The sequence below is a fragment of the Spermophilus citellus genome (assembly GCF_964194105.1).
Source record: "Spermophilus citellus genome assembly, chromosome: 18".
NCBI classification, from domain to species: domain Eukaryota; kingdom Metazoa; phylum Chordata; class Mammalia; order Rodentia; family Sciuridae; genus Spermophilus; species Spermophilus citellus.
The window spans coordinates 52,773,155-52,800,833 of NC_138200.1; the positions used below are offsets into that span (position 1 = coordinate 52,773,155).

The 27,679-nt window shown below is 38.1% G+C and overlaps 1 protein-coding gene across 1 annotated transcript in view; it reads left to right on the forward strand.

Annotated features, from left to right (window-relative positions):
* The first annotated feature begins 2,320 nt into the window (after positions 1–2,320).
* Positions 2,321–27,679, forward strand: part of NFATC3 (nuclear factor of activated T cells 3) — a 99,288-nt gene continuing 73,929 nt past the window's right edge. The window contains 1 exon segment of the mRNA XM_081273533.1: positions 2,321–2,460. Within this exon segment, the coding sequence (XP_081129659.1) occupies positions 2,358–2,460 (103 nt within the window). The 5' untranslated portion in view covers positions 2,321–2,357.

The window sequence follows — 27,679 nt, forward strand, 5'->3', positions numbered from 1 at the left end:
GGTACTAATAGGTGGGCCGTTAACTTGAGGCAGAGGGCTACAGAGCTGGAATGGCATTAGGGCTCCAGGTTGGAGATCCTCTGAAGGCAGGACTGCTTGTTGGGAAGAACTTTCTACCTAAAGCCATTTTTCCCCCTAGTTGGTCAGTTTGTCATCTCCTGCCTTTAACCTCATCCAACTCCCCATTCCAGTGTTCCATCCAGAATTCTGATCATATAATACCCTTGCTCTAAACCCTTCCATAGCTCTCTACTGTCCTCAGGATATAAATCCAGGCATCTTGCAGTGGTCTATAGATCTCTGCCCACACATCCAGCTTCCCCTTTGTCTACTGCTTATTGCAGGTACTTTCTGGTCTCCAAGTCTTTGGAAGTCCGTTCTTTGCCTGGAACAATCTTTCTTACCTCTTGCTTGTATCTCCTGTTCTTACCTACCCTATGAAGGTCCTGCAGCCAGGGAATTTTGAACCTTTTCAGAACTGCTGGCACAGCTCTAATCTCTTTGCACAGTAATTAGAGATTTGCTGTTACCCTTCCCCTGACCCCTGAAGGGAGACTTAATTTATCTCTGCATCCCCAGATCCAGAATAGGTAAAGGCATACAGCACTGGGCAGGAATGAACTGGTCCAAGATGAATGTCTCACACGCTCAGGACATTCCTAGTTCTCCTGACCTAGTTAGGTTCCCCCTAGGGCTCCCTGGTAGCTCAGGAGTCACTGAGATCTCTACAAAGAGCTCCACCTTGCGTCCTCTCCCAGGGGTTTTTGTGGGTGGTGTGGGTATGCTCTAGGCCCTGTGAGGTGGCACTTTTCAGGCCTCCCATCCGCACCCAAGCCTCTTGAGGCAGCACCGTGGGTAACGCTCTTCAGGAGAATACTATGCCCTGTAGGCATTTTGCCAGGGGCAAGGAGCCTGGGGAGACCATCATTAGTGCCTCTCCTGACTCCCTGACTACTCATGAGCCTCAGTGGATCCCCCAAGTAAACAAGCCCAAGCTCAGAGTCCCCAGACCCAAGAGGCAATGTCTTGGGCCGTCCTAGGAGAAGGCAGGCCTCTGGGGATGGACGGAACAAGATCCCTCCTGCAGTCATGGCTGTGTATGGGGTTGTAGAGGTCAAAGCTGAGTGGCCCGAGCTCCCTGCTCTGCCTGCTCAACTTTGATAGGAAGATAAACCCTGCCCCTCTGTCTTTTCGATGGAAGCCACACTGCTTCCAAGCAAGGCAAGCTAGTGGGGCAGACAAAGGTGCAACCATCAAGACGCGGGCCCCAATCCACCGTAGAGGGTCTGTTGCTACCCATTTCCTTGGGCTCCATCCACTCCTTACCTGGAGGCTCCGTTCAGTCCCTGCTCTTTCGAAATTCCACCGCTGAGGTTGGGATGGAGGGATGGGATTGAACCCAGGGGGCGCCTAACCATTGAGCTACGTCTCCAGCCCTTTTTATTTTCTATTTTGAGACAAGGTCCCGCTTAAGTTGCTGAGGCTGGCTTTTGCGATATTCCTGCCTCAGCCTCTGCCACCTGAGTCGCTGGGATAAGGCATGCGCCACCGCGCTCAGCGGCTTTTATTTTTGCTCACGCTGACCTCGAGATCACATAGCCTCAGCCTTCCGAGGTGTGGGGATTAAAGGCGTGTGCCGCCCAGGCGGGCCACCATACATTCTTTAAATCAGGAGTAACTCTAAATGGCCGCCCATCATCAGACCCATAACCTTACTGGTGCTCCTTCCTCGACGTGAACTCTGCCTAATGAGGAAAGGCATCTTCTCCAATTGGCCTGTGGTGGTTTCCCTAATCCAACTGAAGAGGACTATAGGCTCTAACACGGGCTTGGTTTAGGAGTTCCAGAGGGAACAGAGGCGTAACTACAACTCCCGGGAGGCAACAAGGCCTTCGTGTCCATATTCATGTGACTTCCTTCTCGCAGACAGGGAAGTCACACGATGGTTTGCGAGGGGCGGGGCCCGCAGCGCTGCCGGCCTATGAGTGGCCGGGTCGGATGGGCGCGCGGCAGGGGGCGGGGCCGGGTGCGCGGTACGGCGCGGGCGCGCGCCAGCAGCGGCGGTGGTGGCGGCGACTCTTGGGGGGCGGGGAACTTTGGCCAAGGCGGCGGTGGCGACTTAGACACCGCAACTGGCGGCGTTTTTGCAGCTCCTGCTGCTGCTCGACGCACGGCCAGCTTTCTACTTCGAAACGAAACGCTCAGCGTGGCGGGCCACGCCCGGAAAGTTTGCCGAAGAGCCACGACCTGGCCGGCGCGGCCCGGGATGAAGCGGCGCTGAGGAGCTCGCTGCCGCCGCCGCCGCCGCCGCCGCCGCCGCCGCCTGAGAAGGAGCCGCGGCATTCCGGGCCACGCCGATGACTACTGCAAACTGTGGCACCCACGACGAGCTCGACTTCAAACTCGTCTTTGGCGAGGACGGGGCGCCGCCGCCGCCGCCCCCGGGCTCGCGGCCTGCAGGTGGGTGCCGGGCCCGGCGGGACTGAGGAACGTGCCTCTCCAGGCTAGTGCGAGCTCGCTTTTGCCTAGTTCTCCGATTGTTCGGGCACTGTTAACCTGGTGTGAGTGAGCGTACTGGGTAAAGACAAATTTAAAGAGCTGAGGAGGTGTGTGAGTTGCTGTACCGTGGAAGTGGCTGCTCGCTTGTCTGTGAAGCAAACTAGGGAGGAACTGGACTCCGGGACGCCAGTGGCCGATGCATACCCGGGGTTTGGAGGCCGAGGGTCGGGGCCACAGCCCAAGTGGCGTCTGGTTGTCGCTCCTTTGCCAGCGTGGTGCAGAGAAAATGTTATCCCAGTGTTATGTGAGGCGCACTTGGTATTTCATCCGTGCTAGATTGTTTTAAAAATTCTTCTTCTTCTTTTTTTTTTAAAGAGGCGTATTTGAGGGGTAGGATTCTTTTAAAATTCGTGTACTGTTTTTAAAAATCTACGTTGCTAGGGGAGTAATGCTTTCGGGATAACTTTCAGTTGTGCAAGTTTGTGGCCTATACCTAATTCGGAGTGTAATTATAACGGAATTTATCTGAAAACTGTTTTCTTGCTACAGGAAAGTGTAAGTTTTGTTTTGTTTTAAAGTAGGATATCTTTTTCATAATTATCCTAGAAAGTTCTGAAAGTCTTGTTTTAAGAGAAAGCTCTCTCCTTAGAACATTTTAAAGGAGATCGTAAATTGGGAAGGCTGGACACTGTAATTCTTGCAGGTCAGACCAATCAGGAAATAGAAACAGGACGACTGGGAACTTGGGATTCTCCTATGACCTGGTTTGGAATACTGTGGTTCATTAAGTTCAGTTACATATGCAGGAGAACCCAAAAAAGTGGATGGGTAGGGTAATCCCTATTTATTCTTTCTGGGTATTTAGGTGAATTACTTCATGTTAATATTGATGTTTAACAAATGATTCTCTAGAGTTGAATTGGAAATTTACCTGAACGTGAGGCATAAGAATTCTCTGGGCGCTTCAATACTTGTTTTATCAGATCTTTTTATTCTTTATGTTGAGGTGTCTTTTTCAAAGTAATAAATAATTTGCAATAGTTATTTATTGGCTGCATTTCTTTTCCATTTTCTCTCTTTCTTTTTGTACCGGGGATTGAACTCAGGGCCCCTCGACCACTGATATCCCCAGCCCTATTTTGTATTTTATTTAGAGAGGGTCTCACTGAGTTGCTTAGTGCCTTGCTTTTGCTGAGGTTGGCTTTGAACTCACCACCCTCAGTCTCTCGGTACAGGCAGGCATGGTGCCTGGCTCTTTTCAGTTCCACCAACATTTGAGCATCTATTATGTTAAATGTGGTGTTACTTTGATGCAAAAAGGACTGGCTTCTCAGGAGTTGGGGCAATAGTTGGAGGAAACACATAGTCCAAATAACTAGGCAGATTGACTCATGATATATTTTGTAACAGAGGAAGAAACAGGAAAAGTGGAATTTGTGGAGAGGATGGCATTAAATTGTACTCGGATTATTGGGACTAAACAAAATAAAAACAACGTGTTTGAGTACGTTATAAAGAAGATAAACAATTGATACCAACTTTCCTAGGCACAGATTTTGCTAGGGTCAATTATACACTAAATATATAATTAATAAAGGTGTTAACCAAACATGAATTTTAAAAGGGTGTTGTCATCTAAGTAGGAATTGTATGTACATCAGAAGAAGAAAAAAAAACAAAACACCTTTTTTCTTTGTGGTACTGGGGATTGAGCCCAGGGTGCTCTGCCAACTTGAGTTACATTTTTTATTTTGGGGGGGGGTAGCCTTTTTTTTTCTTTAAGGGTAGTGGGAATTTAACTGGGCTTTATCTTAAACCCTTTTAAAATTTTATTTGAGACAGATTCTTTGCTAAGTTGCTGAGGCTGGTCTTGAGCTTGCAATTCTCCTGCCCAAGTCTTCCCAAGTTTCTAGGATTACAGATGTGCACCACCATGCCTGGCTTTTTATTTTTTACTTATTTTTTTTGGTACCAGGGATTGAACCCAGGGACACTTAACCACTGAGCCACATCCCCAGCCCTTGTTTATTTTGAGGCACAGTCTTCCTAGATTGCTGAGACTGGCCTTAATTGTATGATCCTCCTACCTCAGCCTTCTGAGTAGCTGGTATTACAGGTGAATGCCAGTTGCCCCCTGCAGATATAAACGTTTGATATTAAAATGAGTCTTGATTTATAATTGATATTACTAAAGGTAAAATGAGTAGTTTTATTTATGACAAAAAAAGTCCGCTTTCCTAACTGGTAAAGTTTTTAAAAATTAAGGTGAAGTACATGTGAATAAGTAAACTATTTTCAAATCAACAATTTACTGTCATTTAGTACCCTCATAGTATTGTGCCTTACCACTTCTAATTCCAGATCATCTTCATTACCCCAAAAGAAAACTTGTACCCATTAAACCTCATTCTTCTTCCCTTCCCAGCCTTTGGCTACCAACAATCTGATAAGTGTAATTATGAGTACAGTATGTTTCCAGGGATTGATTCATTCTGTGTATTTCATATAAATGAAATAATATGATATATAACCTTTTGTCTCTGATTTCTTTCAATTAAGATGTTTTCATAGTTTGTTCACTGTCTATCATGTATGCATACTGCATTCCTTTCTAGAGCTAAGTAGTATTCCATTGTGAACATATAACTCATCACAATATATTTATCTCTTCATCCAGTGATAGACATTTGGGCTGTTCCATCTTTTGGTTATTGTGAATAGTGCTGCTGAACAGCACTGGTAAGTGTAATTATGAGTACAGTATGTACTTTAAAGGAATTAAGTAGATTAATTGAATGCTTTTGGGAAGGTAGTATATGCAGTGAGGTAGGCCATGAGAATAAAATTGGAGAATTGATCAGTACTTGGTTGTTTAAATGTATTTACTTGGTTTTGGATTCTTTTCCTCTCTGGAATGGAAGCTCCTTGAGAGGAGGGTTAGTGTTTGTATGTTGTTAATAATTATATTGTTCTTTCTTGTGGCTAGCACACTGCTTTGATGTAGTAGGCACCTGATATTTATTTAATTAATAAATAAATACCATGTTAAAAATTAAAAAAAAATATATTAAGTTGTAGATAGACACAATACCTTTATTTTTATGTGGTGCTGAGGATAGAACCCAGTGCCTCACATGTGCTAGGTAAGCGCTCTACCACTGAGCCACACCCCCACACCCCCCATGTAAAATTTTGAGTCAGTCATTTTTTTCCTAGTAGATGAAGTTAATGATGTTGTTTCAGTTCTTTGGCTTTTGTTGGTTTAATTTCATAAGGTAGCAAATCATGATAATTTGGGCCTGCAGTGGGTATGCATCTCTCAAAAGGTTTGAGGGTACTTAGCACATCTAAATTTTTTTTTAAATTTCTCTTTCTTTTTTTGGGGGGGCACATCTAAATTTTCATACAGGGAAAATATTTTAGAAAAATGTTTGATGGGAGGAGGAGATAGAGAGTAAAGCCAATCTAAAGGGCTGAATTTAATGTGTGTGCTAAGCAAGCTTGCTAAAACTTCTACACAGTAGATGATTTGTGGCGTACTTGATAGCATTGAATATATGTGTGTGTGTGTGTGTGTGTGTGTGTGAGAGAGAGAGAGATTGACTTTTTTAATGTTTTGCTTATTGAGGTGTTTTGAGATTTTTTTCCCATTGAAGAAAATTTAAGACTCTAGAGTCTTTAGTTGTTTTTTATTTTTCTTTTAGCTCCCAGTGCTTCCTCTGATTTTCCCAGTTAAAACGGGAAAACTGTTTTATTAGACTTTCTTCTTGTACCCAGCTTCAAATTGATGATACCTACCCCTCAATAGTAAATAGGGACTTTAAAATAGGTACCTGTTTAATATTAATTTCATTATTTGCCATTGTAAAGACCAGCTTCTGATACCCTATTTTGGTGTACTAAATATGTATCTAATTTTGATGTTATAATAAACTTTATTTTGCGAATTCAGAGTTTCATTGTGAAATATTGATTTTCTAATCTTCAACGGGAGTCACTGGGAGGAATGTATGCTAGCTACACTGTGTAGTATCTTAACCTACTGCAGTTTCCTAAGAGAAGCAATATCTTAGATATAATACATATTTTTGTAAGAAACTTTATTATAAGATTTAATTTTGCCAGGTATTATTTAAAAAAAAACTTGTAACAAGTTTTTTCACATATGAAATTGAGGAATTTTTCTCGGATGATCTATCTATCTATTTATTTATTTGGTACCCAGGGGTACTCGACCACTGAGTCAATCCCAGCCCTATTTTGTATTTTATTTAGAGACAGGGTCTCTCTGAGTTGCTTAGTGCCTCACTTTTGCTGAGGCTGGCTTTGAACCAGTGATCCTCCTGCCTCAGCCTCCAAAGCCACTGGGATTACAGGCATGCGCCACCATGCCCAGTTTGGGTGATTGTTTAAGACTATGATTTAGTGTTTTTGTCTTGTGCTTGGAGATCTGCTCTATGTGTTCATTATAATTTATTGCCTCTTAGATTATTTTCTCATTTTTCAGTTTTATTTTTTACTCAAGGGTTTTATTTTGATGCTCTTTAATGGTAGTTAACATTTTTTTTGTAACACAATAGGCTGGTTCCCCCTACCCCTGCTAGTTGTCAAATTTGGTTTTAGACATTTTGTCTGTTTTTTAAAATTCTCTTAATTCTAGTCTTTATTCTTTAAATGTTACTTCTTTTCTCATATTTTACCAAGTAAGTGTAAGTACTGAAGGTCATTTGCTTTTTATTTATTTATTTTAGTTGTCGATGGACCTTGCTGTGTGTTGCTGAGAATCCAGCTCAGTGCCTCACACGTTAAGCAAACACTCTACAACTCCGGCCAGGTCATTTCCCTTTTGGGGGGGGGGGGGTACCAGGGATGGAACTCAAGGGTACTCAGCCACTGAGCCACATCCCCAGTCCTGTTTTGTATTTTATTTAGAGACAAAGTCTCACTGAGTTGCTTAGTGCCCCACGGTTGCTGAGGCTGACCAGTCTCAACCTCCTGGGCTGCTGGGATTATAGACTTGTGCCACCATGCCCACCCAAGTCTTTTGCTTTTAATTGTTTTTCCCCTTTTTTGAATTGTTCCTGCTGCTGTAGGGAGTGAAAGGTGGTTGATTTGCTAACCATTGTAAGTATAATTGGATATTTAAATTAGGATTAAAAAAGGGAAGTTGTTTGTGTGGTTTCCTGTAGAAATTTAATGGTATATTTGTACATCTCATTAGTTACTGTAAAGGATGATTTGATTGCTGCTAATCCATATTTTTGTACCATAGGCCACCTTTTTCTGTAGACTTGAATGCAGTGAGAATATGTATTAAGTAGAGTCAGTGATAAATATTTCACCATTTCACTTGGAAAAATAATTAAATATTTCATTGAAATGCTTCCTTGATTGGGATTGGAGGATGTTTCTGTGGTTATTAGTAGAGTTTCATGGTGGAGATTAGTGAATAAATGAGTTTTAGTGAGTATGAGGAAGAACCCAGGGGAAGAAAATTCAGTGTCATATTGTTGTGTTTAAAAACACTGACCATCACCATTTGACCCAGCTATTGCCCTTCTCGGACTATTCCCTGAAGACCTTAAAAGAGCGTACTATAGGGATACTGCTACATCGATGTTCATAGCAGCACAATCACAATAGCTAGACCGTGGAACCAACTTAGATGCCTTCAATAGATGAATGGATTAAAAAAATGACAAAATGATGGAATTTGCAGGGAAATGGATGGCATTAGAGCAGATTATGCTAAGTGAAGCTAGCCAATCCCTAAAAAACAAATGCCAAATGTCTTCTTTGATATAAGGAGAGCAACTAAAAACAGAGCAGGGAGGAAGAGCATGAGAAGAAGATTAACATTAAACAGGGATGAGAGGTGGGAGGGAAAGCGAGAGAGAAGGGAAATTGCATGGAAATGGAAGGAGATCCTCATTGTTATACAAAATTACATATAAGAGGATGTGAGGGGAAAGGGAAAAAAAGTCAAGGGGGAGAAATGAATTACAGTAGATGGGGTAGAGAGAGAAGTTGGGAGGGGAGGGGAGGGGAGGGGGGATAGTAGAGGATAGGAAAGGCAACAGAACACAACAGACACTAGTATGGCAGTATGTAAAAAAGTGGATATGTAACTGATGTGATTCTGCAATCTGTATACGGGGTAAAAATGGGAGTTCATAACCCACTTGAATCAAATGTATGAAATATGATATGTCAAGAGCTTTGTAATGTTTTGAACAACCAATAAAAAAAATAAAAATAAATATTAAAAAAAAAAAAAACATTAACCATGGGCTGGGGATGTGACTCAAGCGGTAACGCACTCGCCTGGCCTGCGGCCCCGGTTCGATCCTTAGCACCACATACAAAGATGTTGTGTCCGCCAAATACTAAAAAATAAAATATTAAAAAACAAAATTGACCATGTATGCTTTGGTATTCCTGCACTTTGTTAAGTTTTCCCATTTGCTAATACAGAAGGAATATTTTGGTATGTATTCTGAAGTATTAATAGACGTTATACTGTAGCTTTATTAGATAATGTAAAAGTTAAACCTGTGTATTATGTACATGGCCAAGAAATTGTGGGTATCCAATAAGGCCTGTATCTTAAAGCATTAATGAGCTTTTAAAGTTATTAATTTGGAGTAAATTGTAGAATCACCTTCTTATGACTTGCCTTTCAGTGGCAATCATAAATTTCCCCTAAAATTGTATGTATTTTTATAGAAGGCAGAGTCAGACTCTGCTTTTTTAAAAAATATTTATTTTCTAGTTTTAGGTGGATGCAATATCTTAATTTTATTTTTATGTGATGCTGAGGATTGAACCCAGTGCTTCATGAATGCTAGGCGAACACCCTACCACTGAGCCACAACCTCAGTCCAAAATTCTGCCTTTGAGGTTCACTCTATGTGTAACTTTTTGGTGAAGTGTGATCATAAGGACATTTTTGGTGAGAAAATGTATTCCTTTTTTGTTCAGGGAGTCATAAATACTGATACGTAAAATGAAAACCTTTTAAGAGAGGATAGTGACATATATTACTGATTTGCCTCTCTTTATTGCTAGTTGAGAAGTAGATTGTTCCGAAATGGTAATGTTTTATTTTAAATAGGGGTGGAGTGGAGGAAGCCATAGTATAGTGAAGGCAGTCATATTACTCTCAAGAGATAGGAAACCTGAGTAGTTTGAGCCTCATTTGATAGTAAGCGGTAGGTTGACTGCTCGAGCAGTAACATAAATAAGGGAGGTGCTGCTAAAGCTGTCCTGATGGTTCAGGGGAGTAGATACAGCAGATTTGGCGGTAAGCCTGCCTTCTAAAACTAAATCCAAGTCATCAAATTTGCCCGGGCATGCCATATGAGGTTCAAATAGCAGTGGAATTTAAGAGGAGTGAATTTGTTCTGGGAGGTTTAGGAGAATCACAAGCCAGAGCAAACTTTTTTTTTTTTTTTTTAACAGCCATAATTTTAAATCAAACAGGAATGGTCTGCATATATTTCAACATTTCAGGTAATTTTCTATATTTATGTTGGATGACTTTCACCTGTTTGTCTGAATTTGACAAACTTTTGGAATGAGGAACAGTTGGAGCTGTAAGATTTAAGTAGTATTGCTTATCAACAGCTGAAATTTGTTTGGACTGTCCTAGAATCCTAGTATACTGGAGAAGTAGCTTGAAGAGTCCATTTTCCTACAAATTGTACAATTTTCATTATGTTTTATGTTTCAGCAGCAGATGAGAGTTTTAACATCTAAAATATATATTTTAATGTCTCAAAATTTGTATTAATTTTGGGTTAAATTTTCATCAGCTTTTACTGTTTATTTATTTTTTTTTAAATATTTATTTTTTAGTTCTCGGCGGACACAACATCTTTGTTGGTATGTGGTGCTGAGGATCAAACCCGGTCCGCACGCATGTGAGGCGAGCGCGCTACCACCTGAGCCACATCCCCAGCCCTTACTGTTTATTTTAATTAAAAATAAATAAGAATTGGGGCGGGGGTTGTGGCTCAGTGGTAGAGTGCTTGCCTAGCACGCGTGAGACACTGGGTTCAGTCCTCAGCACCACATTAAAATAAAGATATCAAGTCCACCTAAAACTTAAAAAAAAAAAAAAGAGGATTATGTGAGCTCTGAAATTGGGTTAATTCAGATTAATTCTTTTTTTTTTTTTTTTTTTTTTGGTACCAGGAGTTGAACGAAGGGCCACTTAACCACTGAGTCACATTCCCAGCCCTTTTTATTTTTTATTTTTAAACAGGGTCTTACTAAGTTGCTTAGGGCCTTGCTGAGTTGTATTGCTTTATAAAAATCTTACAGTAAAGCTTGGTAAATGTCACATTCAGAAAAAATGTTATTTAGAAATAATTGAAGCTAGACACTGGGTATATGGGGATACACTTATAATCAGTGTCATGTGCCATGAATATGTAATAACAAATCTCACTATTACTTATCATTATACATCAATTAAAATAAGGTAAATTATAATAGTCTCTGCTCTTTGTATGTTTTTAAGTTTACATTTAAAATTGCACTCAGAAGCTCTTCAAGCTCTTTTGTTTTTTCTCTCTTTTTAAACATTGATTTATTTATTTTTGTACCAGTGATGGAACCCAGAAATGCTTATCCACTGAGCTCCTGATTCAATGCTTTTTACTTATTTATTTGTTTTTAAAGTTTTGAAACAAGATCTTGCACATTTGATTCTTCTGCCTCAGGCTTCAAGCTGCTTGGTTGATTACAGACATTAAAATAAAATCAGCTGAGGTAGTGACTCATTGGTGAAGTGCTTGCCTAGCATGTGTGAGGCACTGGGTTCAATTCTCAGCAGTGCAATAAACATATAAATAAAATAAAAGTTTATCAACAGCAAAAATATATATTTTTTTAAAAAATAATATCATAATTTGGCAAAGGTCAAGTAACACTCATCTCTAATCCCTGATGATCCTGAGGTCTTTGTCAGTGGGAGATCTCTTAGCATCAGTCCAGGTTTTCTATGCTAATGGGTCAGTTTATAGTTTCCTTGTTTTAGAGTCATTTTGCAATGTCTGTATTTACTCAGAAATTCCCCATTTCTAACAAGATTCTAGTTCAACATTTGTTTTCTTCTCTTTCTAGTTTTTTTTTTTTTAATTTTTATTGTTGGTTGTTCAAAACATTACGTAGTTCTTGATATATCATATTTCGATATTTATTTTTTTTTAGTTATCTGCGGACACAGCATCTTTGTTTGTATGTTGTGCTGAGGATCGAACCCGGGCCGCACGCATGCCAGGTGCCTGCGCTACCGCTTGAGCCACATCCCCAGCCCTCTTCAAGCTCTTTGAGGTGCTAGGTTAGGATAAAAAAACTGTTTACTTTTAAAAATAATACTGCGAAGTTAATAGAATTTGCTGTTGCGTGTAATTTTTAAAACTTTAATTTTTTGCAGTACTGAGAATTGAACCAGGGGCACTTTACCATGGAGATATATCCTTAGCCCTTTTTATTTTTTTATTTTTTAGTTTGAGAACAGGGTCTTCTTAAGTTGTCCAGGCTGGCCTTGAACTTGTAAATTAGCCTCATCCTTCTGAGTAGCTGGGATTGCAGGCATATGCCACTGTGCATGGCTAAATAAAACTTATTTAACAAATTGAGAAAAATTAGTGGTATGCCTGATTTACAAAATTCATTTCTTCCTTTGATTTTGTGTATTAGCAGTGGGATGGTGAAGTTAGTGGTGTACATAAATACAAAGTCAGCTGATCTTGTGACATGACTTATTAATTTATTTTTTGCAGTACTAGGGATCAAACCCAGGGCCTCATGCATGTTAGGCTCTGAGCTACATTTCTCAGTCCCTGTGATATGCTTTTGAGTAGGTATTTTTTATTTGAAATTATTTTCTAGTTAACTGTGTGTGATCAGAAAAGTTTACTTGTTGTTTAGTAATTTAAGAGATTACCTTAAAACATTTAAATGTTTGAGCATATTGCTTGTATCCATCAATCTGATGTTTATTAAGTGTTGTCAGTTCACTTGCACTTTTGAATTAAAGATGAAATGAAGCTAGAGAGGTTCTTCTTAAAGATTACATTTTTAATCTATAAAATTGATAAGAGATTTATTTACAAAGATAATAGATATAAATTCTTTAGATTTGCGAACATTACAGAGCAAATAAGATCTGAAATTTATATCAGATTTTGCCATTTGTGCCTGGTGCAATATCACACGCCTGTAACTCCAAGCTACTCAGGAGGCCAGCACAGAAGGATTGCAGGAGTTCCAAGCCAACCTGGGCAACTTTATTTACTTATTTGTTTATTTTTTGGTGCTGGGGATTGAACCCAGGGCCTTGTGCATGCAAGGCAAGCACTCTATCAACTGAGCTATATACCCAGCCCCTGAGCAACTTTATTGACCCTGTTTCAAAATAAAATTTAAAAATGGCTGGGGTTCAGTACCCAGTACTGCAAAACAAAACAAACAACAACAAACCGCAAACCGTTTGTAAGATCATACTAAACACTAAAAAATACAAATTTTAATCCTGTCCTTTATTTTTTTAAGTTTATTTTTTAAATATTTTTTTTAGTTGTAGATGGACACAATATCTTTGTTTATTTTTTTATGTGGTGCTGGGGATTGAACCCAGGGTCCCACGCATGCAAGGCAAGTGCTCTACCACTGAGCTCCAGCTCTAGCCCTAACCCTGTTCTTTATATAAGGAAAGTCTTTGGGGGAAAATATAGAAAGTTTTACCTAAATGTTGCTTTAAAAATTTCATTTCACTGTAAGAGGTTTAAGAGAACTTGATATTTTCTCTGCTTTCAGCACTTCTTTATAGTTGTCACTTCCTTTCAGTAAGGTTGTCAGTAAAAATAACATTCAAGAAAAAGAGGACAAGTGTTCAAGCTAGATGACAGGTGTATGGCATTATTCTTTTTTTTTTTTTAATTCTACTTAGTTTTACATAACAGCAGAATGCATTTCATTTCATTGTACACAAATGGAGCACAACTTTTCAGTTCTCTGGTTGTACATGATGTGGAGTCGCACCATTTGTGCAGTCATACATGTACCTAGGGTAATGATGTCTGTCTCATTCCACCATTTTTTATATGGCATTATTTTATCTATATTTTAGTTATGTTTGAAAACTTTTTTATTTTTCAGGGTGGGGATTGAACTCAGGGGCACTCAACCACTGAGCCACATCCCCAGCTCTTTTTTGTATTTTAATTACAGACAGGGTCTCACTTGAGTTATTTAGCACCTTGCTGTTGCTGAGGCTGGCTTTGAACTCAGAATCCTCCTGTCTCAACCTTCCAAGCTGCAGGGATTACAGGTACAGGCATGCGCCACTATGAGTGGCTGAAAACTTTTGTAATACAAAGTTTTGAATCCTTTTTGACCATGAGCCAAGAAAGAAATACTTCTTTTGAACTACACAACTCCTAGAAGAAAATGTAGGATCGATACTCCAGTATATCTGCAGAGGCAACAACTTTTTCCGTAGGACCTCTAAAACTCAGGAAATAATGCTAACAGTAAATGGTTGACATCAAGTTAAAAATCTTCTGCATAGCAAAGGAAACAATTAGGAATGTGAAGAGAAGCTACCAAATGGGAGAAAATTTTTGCTAGCAATTCTTCAGATGGAAGATTGATATCTAGAATATATAAAGTACTCAAAAAACTTTATACCAGAAAATCAAATAACCCATATGTGCAAATTAATTCAGCAGACTCTTGTCAAAAAAAGAAATACAAATGGCCAACAAATACATGAAAAAATTTTCAGGATCATTAGCAATTAGGGAAATGCAAATCAAAACTATACTGAGGTTTTATCTCACACCAGTCAGAAGCAGTCATCAGGAATACAAATAATAAATGCTGGAGAGGATTGGAGAAAAAGGAACGCTTTTAGGTGAAACTGTAATTTAGTACAACCACTGTGAAGTCATTGTGGAGGTTCCTCAAAAGACTAGGTATGGAACCTCCATATGACCTAGCTATACCACTCCTTGGAATTTATCCTTAAGAATTAAATTCGGGGGCTGGGGATGTGGCTCAAGCGGTAGCGTGCTTGCCTGGCATGCGTGCGGCCCGGGTTCGATCCTCAGCACCACATACCAACAAAGATGTTGTGTCCGCCGAGAACTAAAAAATAAATATTAAAAAAAAATTCTCTCTCTCTCTCTCTCTCTCTCTTTGAAAAAAAAAATTAAATTCATTGGGGGCTGGGGTTGTGACAGAGCACTTGCTAGAAAGTGCAAGGCCCTGGGTTTGATCCTCAGCACCACATAAAAATAAATAAATAAAGGTATTGTGTCCAACTAAAAAATAAATATTAAAAAAATTAAAGTTGTCATACTATAGTGATACATAGATACCCATGTTTATAGTAGTGCAGTTCACAAGAGCCAACTATGGAACCAGCCTAGGTGTTTATCAAAGGGTGAATGGATAAAGAAAATGTGGTATATACATAATGGAGTTTTATTCAGCTATAAAGGAAAATGAAATTATGGCAGTTACAGGAAAATGTATGGAACTAGAAACTTTATGTTAAGCAAAATCAAACAGAAGGTTAAGGATCCTTTGTTTTCTCATGAGGAAGCTAGAGAGGAAAAAAGGAAAAGAAAGGTAAAATGGATCTTATTGAAATCAAAGGAAGATCAGTAGAGGAAAGGGAGGAACCAAGGGGTGGGAGATGGGTAGAATGGGAGAAGTGCTAAAGAATGATATTAGCCAAACAATATTGTTACATGGTGTTCACGTATGAATGTGTAACAGTAAATCCCATTATTATGAACAATTATAATGCACCAATAAATTGAAAAAGAAAAAAATAAAAACAATTTGAAAAAGAAAAAAAAGAAATACTGTGTGGTAGTGGGGGTTGACCTTTAGGGGTGCTAAACCACTTACTTAAGAGATAAGTTCAACACACACATATATAAAATATATACACGCATATATGTATGTATACATATATAGGTACATATATAATATGTAATGCATTCATTTATTCTATAGTACTGGGATTGAAGCTGGGACCCTTTTTATTTTGAAATGGATGTCTAAATTGTTCCGGCTGGCCTTGAACTTACAGTCTTCTCTTTCTGAGCCTCCTGAGTCTTGGTACCACAGTGCCTGGACTCTCTTTTTATTTTTTGGGACAGAGTCTTGCTGAATTGATGGAATTTTTAATTCTTCTGCCTCAGCCTCCCAAATTGGTGGGATTTTAAATATATGCCACTGTGCCCTGGTCTAGAAATATTTTCTTTTTTGGGGGGGGGTACCAGAGATTGAACTCAGGGGTGCTTAACCATTAAGCCGCATTCCTACCCCCCCCCACACACACTTTTTAAAAAATATTTGTTAGTTGTAGTTGGACACAATACCTTTATTTTTATGTGGTGCTTAGGATCGAACCCAGGGCCTCGCATATGCTAGGCGAGTGCTCTACTGCTGAGCCACAACCCTGGCCCCTCCCCAACCCTTTTTAATATTTTATTTAGAGATAGGGTCTCGCTGAGTTGCTCAGGGCCTTGCTCAGTTCATGAGGCTGGCTTTGAATGCATAATCCTCCTGCTTCAACCTCCTGAGCTGCTAGGATGATAGGTGTGTGACACCATGCCCACTCCAGAAATATTTCCGTTTCAATGCAGCACTCTTTTTTTTTTTTAACAGTACTGGGAATTGAACTCAGGGGTATTCTACCACTGAGTTACATCTCCAGCCCTTTTTGTTTTTTGTTTCTAGATAGGGTCTTCCTAAATTGTCCAGACTGGCATGGAATCTGTGATTCTCCTGCCTCAGGTTCTTGGAGTGTTGGGATTTTTATATGCATAAAATGAACACATTTCATACAAAACAATGCTTAGCTTTTACTCCATGGTATTATGCTGACATTTTCATTATATTAAAAAATTGTAGGCTGGGGTTGTAGCTCAGTGGTAGAGCACCTCACACATGTTGAGGCACTGGGTTTGATTCTCAGCACAACATAAAATTTAAAAAATTTAAAAAAATAAAGATATTGTGTCCATCTACAACTAAAAATACATATTAAAAAATTGTCACAGGTCATTAATAGGTCATGTACCACCTTCAGTTTGATAAACAGTTCCCTTGCTCCAAGTGCAAGGCATGTCCAGCTGCTCAGGATTGCAAGGTTGAGGCCAGCCTGGGCAGTTTAGCCAGATCCTGTCCCAAAATTAAATTAAAAGAAAAAGGGATGGGGATATAGCTCAGCAGTAACATGCTTGCTTAACACACACACAACACACACACACACACACACACACACACACCCCAAAAAGAAAAAGAAAAATACCCTTAAACCAGAGCTCTAGGAAATAGTTTAATAGTTCTGATTAAAACTGTTAGGGCAAGGATGTCACTATGTTGCTTAGGCCCTTGCTAAGTTACTGAAGCTGGACTTGAACTTGTGATCTTCCTGCCTTAACCTCCAAAACTGCTGACATTACAGGCATGCTCCACCATGCCTGGCAGAAAACAAATATATTGTTAAAAATATGTAGAAAATAATAGTCAAATTTTAATTTGATATTAAATAACATAGAAAGTATTCCCTTTTTTTCTGGAGGAAAAACAATCTACAAAAAAATCACATTTAAATTTGCATTTTTATCATTATTTACTACTTAAATCCAAAAAGTTTCAGTCATATTTTAGAAAATTTTTTAAATTGGAGGAGATAAAAATTTGTTGTAGGATCAGGTTAGAAATTTTATTTGCATGTATTATGAGTGTTATAACCAATGGGTTAACTGGAATCATAATGACATAGTCATACAGACTATAAAACATTAACTTTCAGTGTGCTCTTTGTAATAAAGTTTCATTAACAGCTTCAAAGTATCTTTCAAATTTCTGAAGTTAAATTTTTCTAATAACTAACTGTTTGCCAAAACTTCTTTTTCTTTTTTTTTAATGTAGTGCACAGAAAAAGTATTTTAAAAATTAGGTAAATAATTAATGTTAATGATTCTTACTCAAAATAAGAAATTCTAGCAACAAATATTAAAATGAGCTAAAATATTATTTTACTAGTAATACTAAAAAATAAGTAATAGAACATTTCCCCAACATTGTATTAATCATTTTGATCAGTATATTTGGTTTTAGACATTTTTCTTGATTACAATTTAACTGTCTATTGAATGCTGAGATCTGTGTTTTATACTTTATGTAAACAAAAATAATAATTCTGGTTTAGCTAATATAAATTATTCAATTTAACATTCATTTTAATGTTGATTAAAAAAATTAAAAATAGATCTCTCTCTCTCTCCTCACTCTCTCTAAAAAAAAAAAAAATTAAAAATAGAGTGTTTTACTGTTTCAACAGTGAGGAAAAATACTGGTTTCTGAACACCAGAAATATCAAAAGAAGACCAGACAACAGAATCTATAGTAAGAAAATAAAAATTAGCTTTTTTGTTTATGTTTAATGGTGACCTTTTAGAAATAATATTTTTAGCAAGTTATAATAAAAATATTTATAGCCATATTTGAGGAAAAAAACCTGTTTAGGGCGTTACCATATGAAAACTAGCAGGATGCAGTGGCATATGCCTATAATCCCAGCTACTTGGGAGACTGAGGCAGAAAAATTGCAAGATTGAGGCCAGCCTAGGCAATTTAATGAGAACCTGCCTCAAATTAAAAAAAAAAAAAGTGGGGGACAGGCAGGGTGCTGGAGATTTAGTCAAGAAGTAGAAAGCTCTAGGTTCTCTAGATTTATTTCCTAGTATAGGGTTGGGTAAGATATATAAACCAATAAAAACTACTAAGGCATAATATTTTTAAAAAATTTGCTTTGGTGTTACCGAAGGAACCCAGGGCCTTGTGAGCAGCACCTCCAGCCCTGGGTTTTTAAAAATTGTTTAATTTATTGCTATCTTTTTATATGTTAGTTGATTAGTAAAATTTGCCACTTCTCATTCTCTTTGTTCTATGGCCAAAGTCAGAGTCTTGGTCACCTTTCAGTTGGATTTGTGTAGTTTCTCTTTCTATTTTATTTACCTAAATTCAGGAGTTTTTTTTTTTTTGTTGTTGTTGTTTTGTTTTGTTTTTTTGGTGGAGGAGTTTCTGGGGTTTGAACCTAGTGCGCTGTTCTACTAATTGGGTCTCCACCTCTTTATATTTTTTTAATTTAAAAAAGGGGGTTGCCACGCTGACCTCAAGTTTGTAATCCTCCTGCCTCTGTCTCCTGAATTGCTGGGGTTATCAGCATGTGCCTCCTTGCTTGGACCAAATTCAGTTTGAAAGTCACAGCTAATGTTATCTTCAGTTTCTGCTCCTTTTTGTCTGTAACTGTCCTCAAAGGTCACGGTCATTGTGTTCACCTAAATTAACATCAAACTTACCACCTTTAATTTTATTTTTATCTCTTTGCAGGCTCAGAATTCTATACTCATTTGAACTGCTTGGGATATCAATATTTTATGTTTTATAGTCTTTCAAGGAGATCATTTAGAGGTATTTTGATATCATACTGAACAAGATCTAGGTTTATTTCTATTGTTATTTGTGTGACATTGCTAAAAACTACAAAATAGTATTCATCTATATTTCAGTCCTTTCATTTTGTGGGGAACAAACTGAGGTTCACATTGACTTACCAAATTGGATAATTTAACTAGTTAATATCAAAACAAAGACTTAGGACCTCTAACTTTCAGATCTTTGCTTTTTTTCAATAAATTGCTTAATTTGTGATTGAAAATCCTAGAGTTGTTTTTACACAGCCTATCATTTTGATCACTTTTTAAACTATTTTTTTGCATATGTTGTTAGATAAATATTTAATCCAGTATTATTGGGTACCTGTTATGTGCAAAGTATTTTAGTATGTATTATCTTGAAGACTCATGATAACCTGGAGAGGTAGGCATTATTTTTTTTATACATGAAGAAACAAATAGATATTAATTTGCTCATTTAGAAAGTGGAATAGTTGGAATTTGGGCCTTGCTTTTTTTTTAATATTTATTCTTTTTTAGTTTTCGGTGGACACAACATCTTTGTTTGTATGTGGTGCTGAGGATCGAACACGGGCCGCAAGCATGCCAGGCAAGCGCGCTACCACTTGAGCCACATCCCCAGCCCTAGCCTTGCTTTTTTTTTTAATATTTATTTTTTTAGTTGTAGTTGGATACAATACCTTCATTCCATTCAGTTAGTTTTATGTGGTGCTGAGGATCGAATCCAGGGCCCTGCACATGCTAGATGAGCACTCCACCTCTGAGCCAAAATCCCAGCCCCTAGCCTTGCTCTTTTTTAACTGAAGTCTTGGACTCTGCTAGGCCTGCCTCTTGCCTCTGGACTTTTCAGAAAGAGTATAAATATAGAAATAATTCAGTTTTTTTCCCCCTTGAGGAAAGCAAGGCTTATGGTGAGCACATGGAATCAAACATATCTTAGCTAAGACTTATAAGTTACATGTGTTCCTATGACTAGATTTTCTGCTTTTGGCTTGAAATAGCTACTTGAAGGGATGCTGCTTATAAAATTTTTAAATGGTAGCAGTGGTATAGCAGACCAGGACCATCAAATGGTACTGTACCATTATATGTGTTAGGCCCAAATTTATCTCTTATGGGCTTTTTCTCTTTGTTTTCCCCTGTGTATCTACAAGTAAAGAGATGTTACTGTTTTAGGGTTAGTTTTTTGGGTGCTGGGTATTGAACCCAGGACCTTGTACAAACTAAGCATGTACTTCCAGGACTTGGGTACACTCCCAGCCTATTTTAGGCTGTAGGGCAGTTTACTAATAAGGAGGATTTGGTGTTTCTTTTTGGCACCCCCCCCCCCAAGATATCCTGATGAAGTCTGCTTTGTGATTTTGCAGGGGTTTTTTGGTAGTTGGACTGAACCCAAGGGCAGTTTACCACTGAACTACATACATCCCCAGCCCTTTTTATTTTTGAGAGAAGGTATTGCTAAGGTGCTGAGAGTCTCACTATTACTGATGCTGATCTTGAACTTGTGATCCTCCTGCCTCAGCCTCTTGAGTCAGTGGGATTCTAGGCATGTGCCACTATGCCTGACTCTTACAGGCATACTAACACCTCCACCAGTTTCCCTGCCTCCCTCCCCTGCTTACCCCCTCCCTTCCCTGCACTCTGCCACTCAGCTACACTTCCAGCCCTAAAGTTTAAAGCATTTTTAGATTTATCATCAAAGTTACACGAAACCTAAAGAGGGAAAAGTTTTAGAATTTTCAAAATGCTGCACTGAGAAATATAGATCATTAGTTTTTTTTAAGGTTTACATTTTGCTTTCACATGTTAAAAAAATGAGTTCCATTTATTTACTTTGAATTTCGAATGCATGTAAAACTGTACTGCCCTTTATAGCCACTAACATTGATGCACATTTTTTCCTTGATATTTTGATCAATTTTTCATCTGCCATTTATTTTTTTTTCACTATACTGGGAATTGAACCTGCATATTCCCACATGCTAATCATGTGCTATAACACTAAGCTACATCCCCAGATCTTTATTTTACTGTTTATTTTTGTTTTGAGACAGGGTCTTACAGAAATGTGCAGGCTGGCCTTGAACTCTTGATGCTCTGACCTCAGCCTCCCAGGTAGCTGGGAATAGTTGGAATTTAGTGCATGCATCACCATACTGGGTTACCTGCCTTTTATTCTTATCGCCCAAGATTAGTATTATCTTTTGAACTTTGCCTATAAACTTTCTCTGTTTAATACATATCCCATTGTCTGCCTTCACCAGAACTCTTCTGTCCCAAACAAGAAAGGCCTTTTTGTCCAAATGGTTCCCTAGTAAATGTTGGCTGATCACTGTTTTAGAACTTTAGTCGACTTTTTATTATCTGATCTCTATTTGAAAGAAATAGTAAAATACTTTTCATTTTCTAGTTTAAACATATGCAAAATAATTATATTTGGGATTGACATTGGTGGTGAGAGGGAGGGAAAGAGACACAGATGCTGGCCTCATATGGCAATTTTCTTTTTAAGAATGTGAAAGAACTTTTCTAGAAGGTCTCAACAAACTTAACCTTATATTTCATTGGCCAAAATTGGGTTACATTCCCTTTCCTAAATTAGTCGCTAATAAAGATGGAAGGAATTATTCTTAGCCAACCAGGACTATCCCTTGGACTGATTGATGTGATTGGCTTCCCTTGGAGCACCTGCTTCATGGAAGAGGAATGGGTACATGGATGAAAAACTGTTAAGGAGAAAGAAGGGGGAAATGGATGCTGTGAGATGGTTACCACAAGAACCTTCTACACTTATTAACTACAGTATGCTGAATTTGAGGAACTTTAAAATGTATATGTGGCTTTTACCATGCAGTTACTTTTTCTAGCTGTTGCTTTTTTTCCTGCTTTGTCACTGTTCTTGAGGTGGGCTTTGAGATGATAGAGGTGCAGAAAAAGAGAGGGAAATATAACTGATCCTTTATTGGTAGGTTTCTGTGTCCAGTGAACTTGGTGTCTGGTGGGCCAGAGATGTAGGGGGTACTAAATTCATATTCTTTGTGATCTGAGTGCAATCTGATGGTGATACAGATGTACAGAATCTTAACGGGTTACCTCACAAAACCAGTTCTGATCAAAATATAGTAAAATGTTTGTTTTTCGTTTTTGTTTTGGTTGGGTTGGGGATTGAACCCAGGGCTTCATACATGCTAGGCAAGCACTCTACCTCTGAGCTACATCATTGACTCTTTTAATTTTACTAATCTATATATTTGATTGTTACTGTTGTTATTATTAGTGATACTGGGATTGAACCAAGAGACTGACACATGCTAGGTAAGTGCTCTATCACTGAGCTACATCTTTACCTTTTTCTTTAAATTTTATTTTGAGATAGGGTCATGCTAAGTTTTGATCTTCCTGCTTTATCCTCTCCAGTAACGGGAATTACAGGCATGCACCACCATGCCCAGCTAGTAAAATGTTTTGAAAATGTCTATTAAAGTAGTTTTATATCACTCTATGGCCAGTTTGAAAGGAACTAGCTTTTGTTAAACGGAAAAAAAATAGAAGACTATGCATTGGGTACAGTCATAACTGGACAGGAGCACTCTATGATGTCTTGTAGTAACTAAGCTGAAAGGGACTTTAAGTTTCCTTCCATTAGGTGGATGTACTAAACCATTCAATCTTTAATAAATTTTATTGTGTCAGTATGATGTGTCCAATGTTGGAAAAACAAATTGAATATGATTTAGTCTATTGAAGGGAACATAAATAAATACAGCAGTATAAATGTAACAAGTATAAAGAAGGTCCTCTGAGAATATAATGACAAAGAACTTATCCCTGAGTTGAGAGGTCAGAGAAGGTTTTTATTTTTAATTATTTTTTATAGTTGTAGATGAACAGAATGCTTTTATTTTATTTGTTGTATGGTGCTAAGGATAGAATCCAGTGCCTCACATAATGCTGGGCAAGCACTCTGCCACAGAACCACAACCCCCCAACCACCCCCCCCCCCCCCGCCCTCAAGAGGGTGCTTTTGAGCCAAATCCATAAGGGTGAGTTCACCAGAAAGAAAAAAGTACTTGCATTTCAGGTTGATTGATTACCATGCTCAGAGACACAGGTTAAAGAATGTGGTTAAAGAGCATTTGGAAAAGTGGAAGATCAGGATTCTTGAGTGTCCAGATGTGGATGGAGAAGGAAAACCTATAATGCTATATTGAAGAGTTTGGATTTTAGTTTGAAGCATTAGGGAGCCATTGAAGAATTCCAAACTGGACGGAAATATCATTTATAGCTCAGATCACTGCTGTACTGTAGGGAATGGATTGAGGAAAGCAGGAATGGAGGTGGGAACAAATGTATCTGAAGAAAAGGGTAGAGTAGTAGAGATGCCAAGGTGGAAATAGAACTGAGATAGATTTAGAGAAAATAAACCAGTAGGATCTGGAGCTGGGATTGTAGCTCAGTGGTAGAGTGCTTTCATCCCTCATGTGAGGCACTGGGTTTGATCCTCAGCACCACATAATCTACAAATAAAAAAATATTTAAAAACAAACCAGAAGGATCTGATATCAATTGTGTAAGGAGAGGAAGAAGGATAGGATGATTTCTGTTTTACTATCTTGGGTCAATTGTGGTAGGAGAATCAGACTTGAAGTTGGGGGGGGGGCGTAGAATTTATTTAATAAAATGTGCTAAGCAGCATGAAAATTCTGTCAAAATAGAGGTGACTGAGACAGATATGGTCCTTACCCTCCATGGAATTTACAGTCTGGTAATTATTTGTGAAACAAATGTAAAGAAAATAAAGATGTTGAAAATAAATGTAAAGAAAATAAAAATAAAGCGAGAAGAGTGTATAGATGTATATGTCTGGTTTGAGGTATATCTAGATTTGTTAAGCACTGGAAATAAAAGTTTAGGATTCAAAAGAGAATTTTGCCCAGAAGATACAGATGATAGTTGAAGCTATGGGCATGAGTGAAGTCACTGCAGGAGTTTGTAGATTAGAATGGGAAAAGAAGGTTTTAAGTATTAGCGTCTTGAAAACTTTCAACAAGTATTTGATGGCCAGAGAAAACCCTGAGGAAGTGTCAGAGAGTTAAGATAGATAACCAAATTTGGTGCAGTGGTACATCCCTGTGATTCCAGCAACTCAGGAGGCTGAGGCAGGAGGATCACAAGTTTGAGGCTAGGCTTGGCAGTTTTAGTGAGGCTAAAAAATAAAGACTGGGGATGATGTAGCTCAGATGTGAAATGCTCCTGGTTTCAATCCCTAGTACCCACCCCCCTAAAACAAAACAAACAAACAAACAAACAAAAACCAAGAGAGAATACTGTACTGAATGAAAGCCGAGGTAGAAGAGGGTTTTAGCTATTTTAGCTATTTATTATTAAAACAGGTTTATGGTGTTTGATATAAGCTACAAATATTTGCACAATTATATATGTATGTGTGTATGTGTTTTTGTGTATGTGTGATGCTGGCAATTGAACCAAGAACTTTGCTCTACCACTGAGCCACATCCCCTCCCTAGTTATAGGTTTTGATGCATGTATAAACCCATGAAACTAACCACGTTCAAGACAGTGAACTAACTTATCCAGAAGATTCCTCTTCTTCCTTTGTAAAACTCTTCTTCCCATTCTCAGATAACCACTCGTTATAGATGTTATATAAATGGGATCATAGTATGTTATTTTTTTGTGGGTCTGACTTCTTCATTTATAATTATTTTGAGATTTATACATGTTATTGAGGGTGTAAATAGGTAATTTGTTTTTATTGCAAAGTAGTTTCCATTATGTGTGAATACTATAATTTGTTTGGACTACTGGACTGTTTCCAGGTTTTGGCTATTACAAGTAAAACTGTTATGAATGTTCATCTATAAGTCTTTGTATTGACACATATTAGGAATGGAGTGTTTGGATTATTTGTTAGTTTTACATTTAGTTTTTAAAGAACAAGCCAAGTGTTATCTAAAGTAGTTATATCATTTTACATTTTCACTAGCAGCAGAATTACATATTTTTACATCCTTACCAACATTTGGTAAGGCTTTTTTAGTTTAGTCATTCTGACAGGTGTGTAGTAGTATCTCTTTTGGTTTTAGCTCTTATGTTCCTGATGACTAAGGCTTCTTGAACATCTTTTTAGTATGCTTATTTGCCATCTCATATCTTCTTTGGTGAAGTATCAGTTCAGGTCTTTTGCCCATTTAAAAAAAGCTTTTGGGGGGTTGGGGTGTGGCTCAGTAGTAGAACACTTGCCTAGCGTGTATGAGGCCAGTGGTTTGATCCCCAGTAGTATGAAAATAAAATAAAAAAATGCTTTAAATTTTGAAATAATTATAGATCCACAGAAAGTTGCAATAAAGATCGGGGGCTGTTCTGGGTACTGGGTACTGTTTCTCCCATTGTTAGCATTTTGCTTAACTGTAGTATACAAGACCAGGACATTGACATTAGTGCAGTCAGTTTACTGAGATATACATTATATATGCACCGTGTGTGTGTGTGTGTGTGTGTGTGTGTGTGTGTGTGTAGTTCTGTGCAGTTTTGTTACATGTATGGATTCATATAATCATTACCACAATCAAGATACAGATCTGCGGGCTGGGGTTATGGCTCAGAGGTAGAGGGCTAGCCTAGCATGCATGGCACTGGGTTTGATCCTCAGTACCACATAAAAATAAAATAAAGGTATTTTGTCCACCTGTGCCTAAAAAATAAATATTAAAAAAAGATACATATCTGCTACATTATTATAAGGTTCCATCTCATTGACCTCTATAGCCACACCCACTCCTCCCCTCCCCACCCTTACCTGAATTTCTTAGCAAAATCACTAAGCTGTTCCCACTTCCATAATTTTATTTCAAGAACATGTGATACAAATTGTGTCAACAGAGTTGGGTTTTTTTTTACTCACTCCTGGCAGTCCTACCAAGTTGTTGAGCATATTAATAGTTTGTTCTTTTGTATTACTGTGTAGAATTTTATGATGTGGATATACTACAGTTTGTTTAATGTTTTACCCATTGAAGGATATTTGGGTTATTTCCAATTATTGGCTATTATGAACAAAATTGCTATGAATATTTGTACAGTTTTTTTTTGTATGAACACAAGTTTTCATTTTTGAGCTATAAATGGCCAAAAGTACAGTTGCCTTCTGACCTTCAAAATGTAAGTTTAATTCTATAAGCAGCTGCCACATTTTCACATTCCCACTAGTTGTGTATGAGTTACCCAGTTCCTCTGGATCTTAGGCAACATCTGGTATTATCACTTTTTTTAGTTACTCTGATGGGTATATAGTGATCTCTCATTGTGTCTTTCATTTAATTATTTTTTAATGACTAATATTGTTGAGTATCTTTTTTTTTTTTTTTTTTTTTTGGTCCTGGGAATTGAACTCAGGGGCACTGGACCATTGAGCCACAGCCCCAGCCCTATTTTGTATTTTATTTGGAGACAGAGTCTCACTGAGTTGGTTAGTGCCTCAGTCTCCCAAGCCACTGGGATTATAGGCATGTGCCACCATGCCCGGCTGTCTTTTTTTATTTTTGCCATCTGTATGTCATTTTGGTCTTGTGTCTGTTCAGGTCTTTGTCCCTGGTAAAACTGAGTTGATTGGGCTGGGGTTGTGGCTCAGTGGTAGAGCGCTTGCCTAGCACGTGTGAGGCAATGGGTTCAATTCTCAGCACCATATAAAAAAAATAATTTGAAAAATTCCATCTTATTAAAAAATTATTGTTTTCTTATTGTTGTTTTATGAGTTGAAAAAATTTTTTTAAAGAAACAAGTCCTTTATCAGATATATGCTTTGCAAAAAGTTTCTCTCAGTCTGTGGCTTGTGTTTTCATTCTCTTAACAATATCTCTTGTAGAAGTTTTAAATTTTGATGACTTTGATTTATCAATTTGTTCTTTTTTGGGGGGGAAGGGTGCTGGGGATTGAACTCGGGGGTACTCGACCACTGAGCCACATCCACAGCCCTATTTTCTATTTCATTTAGAGACAGGGTCTCACTGAGTTGCTTAGTCTCTGCTGTTGGTGAGGCTTTCTTTGAACTTGTGATCCTCCTGCCTCAGCCCCCAAGCTGCTGGGATTACAGGCAGGTGGCATCAATTTGTTCTTTTATGGGTTGTACTTTTGGTGATATATCTAAGAAATCTTTGCCTAATTCAAACTCACAGATTTTCTTTTGGAGATTCATACACATTTGGGACTATGATCAATTTTGGGGGTTAATTTTTGTGTATGATGTAAGAAATGGTTCTAGGTTTATTCTTTTTACACATAGATACTTAATTCTTTCAAACCCATTTGTTGAAATACTATTCTTTCTCCACTGCATTAATTTTACCATTTGTCAAAAATTAGGTGACTATATATGTGTGAGTTTAATTTTGGATTGTTTGTTCTGTTGCATTGAGCTGTGTTTCTGTCCTTTACTGATACTGTACTATCATGATTACTATATCTTGGGGCTGGGGATGTGGCTTAAGCGGTAGCGCGCTCGCCTGGCATGCCTGCGGCCCAGGTTCGATCCTCAGTACCACATACAAACAAAGATGTTGTGTCTGCCGAAAACTAAAAAATAAATTAAAAAAAAATTTTTAAATGATTACTATATCTTTATAGTAACCATAGAAATCAGCTAA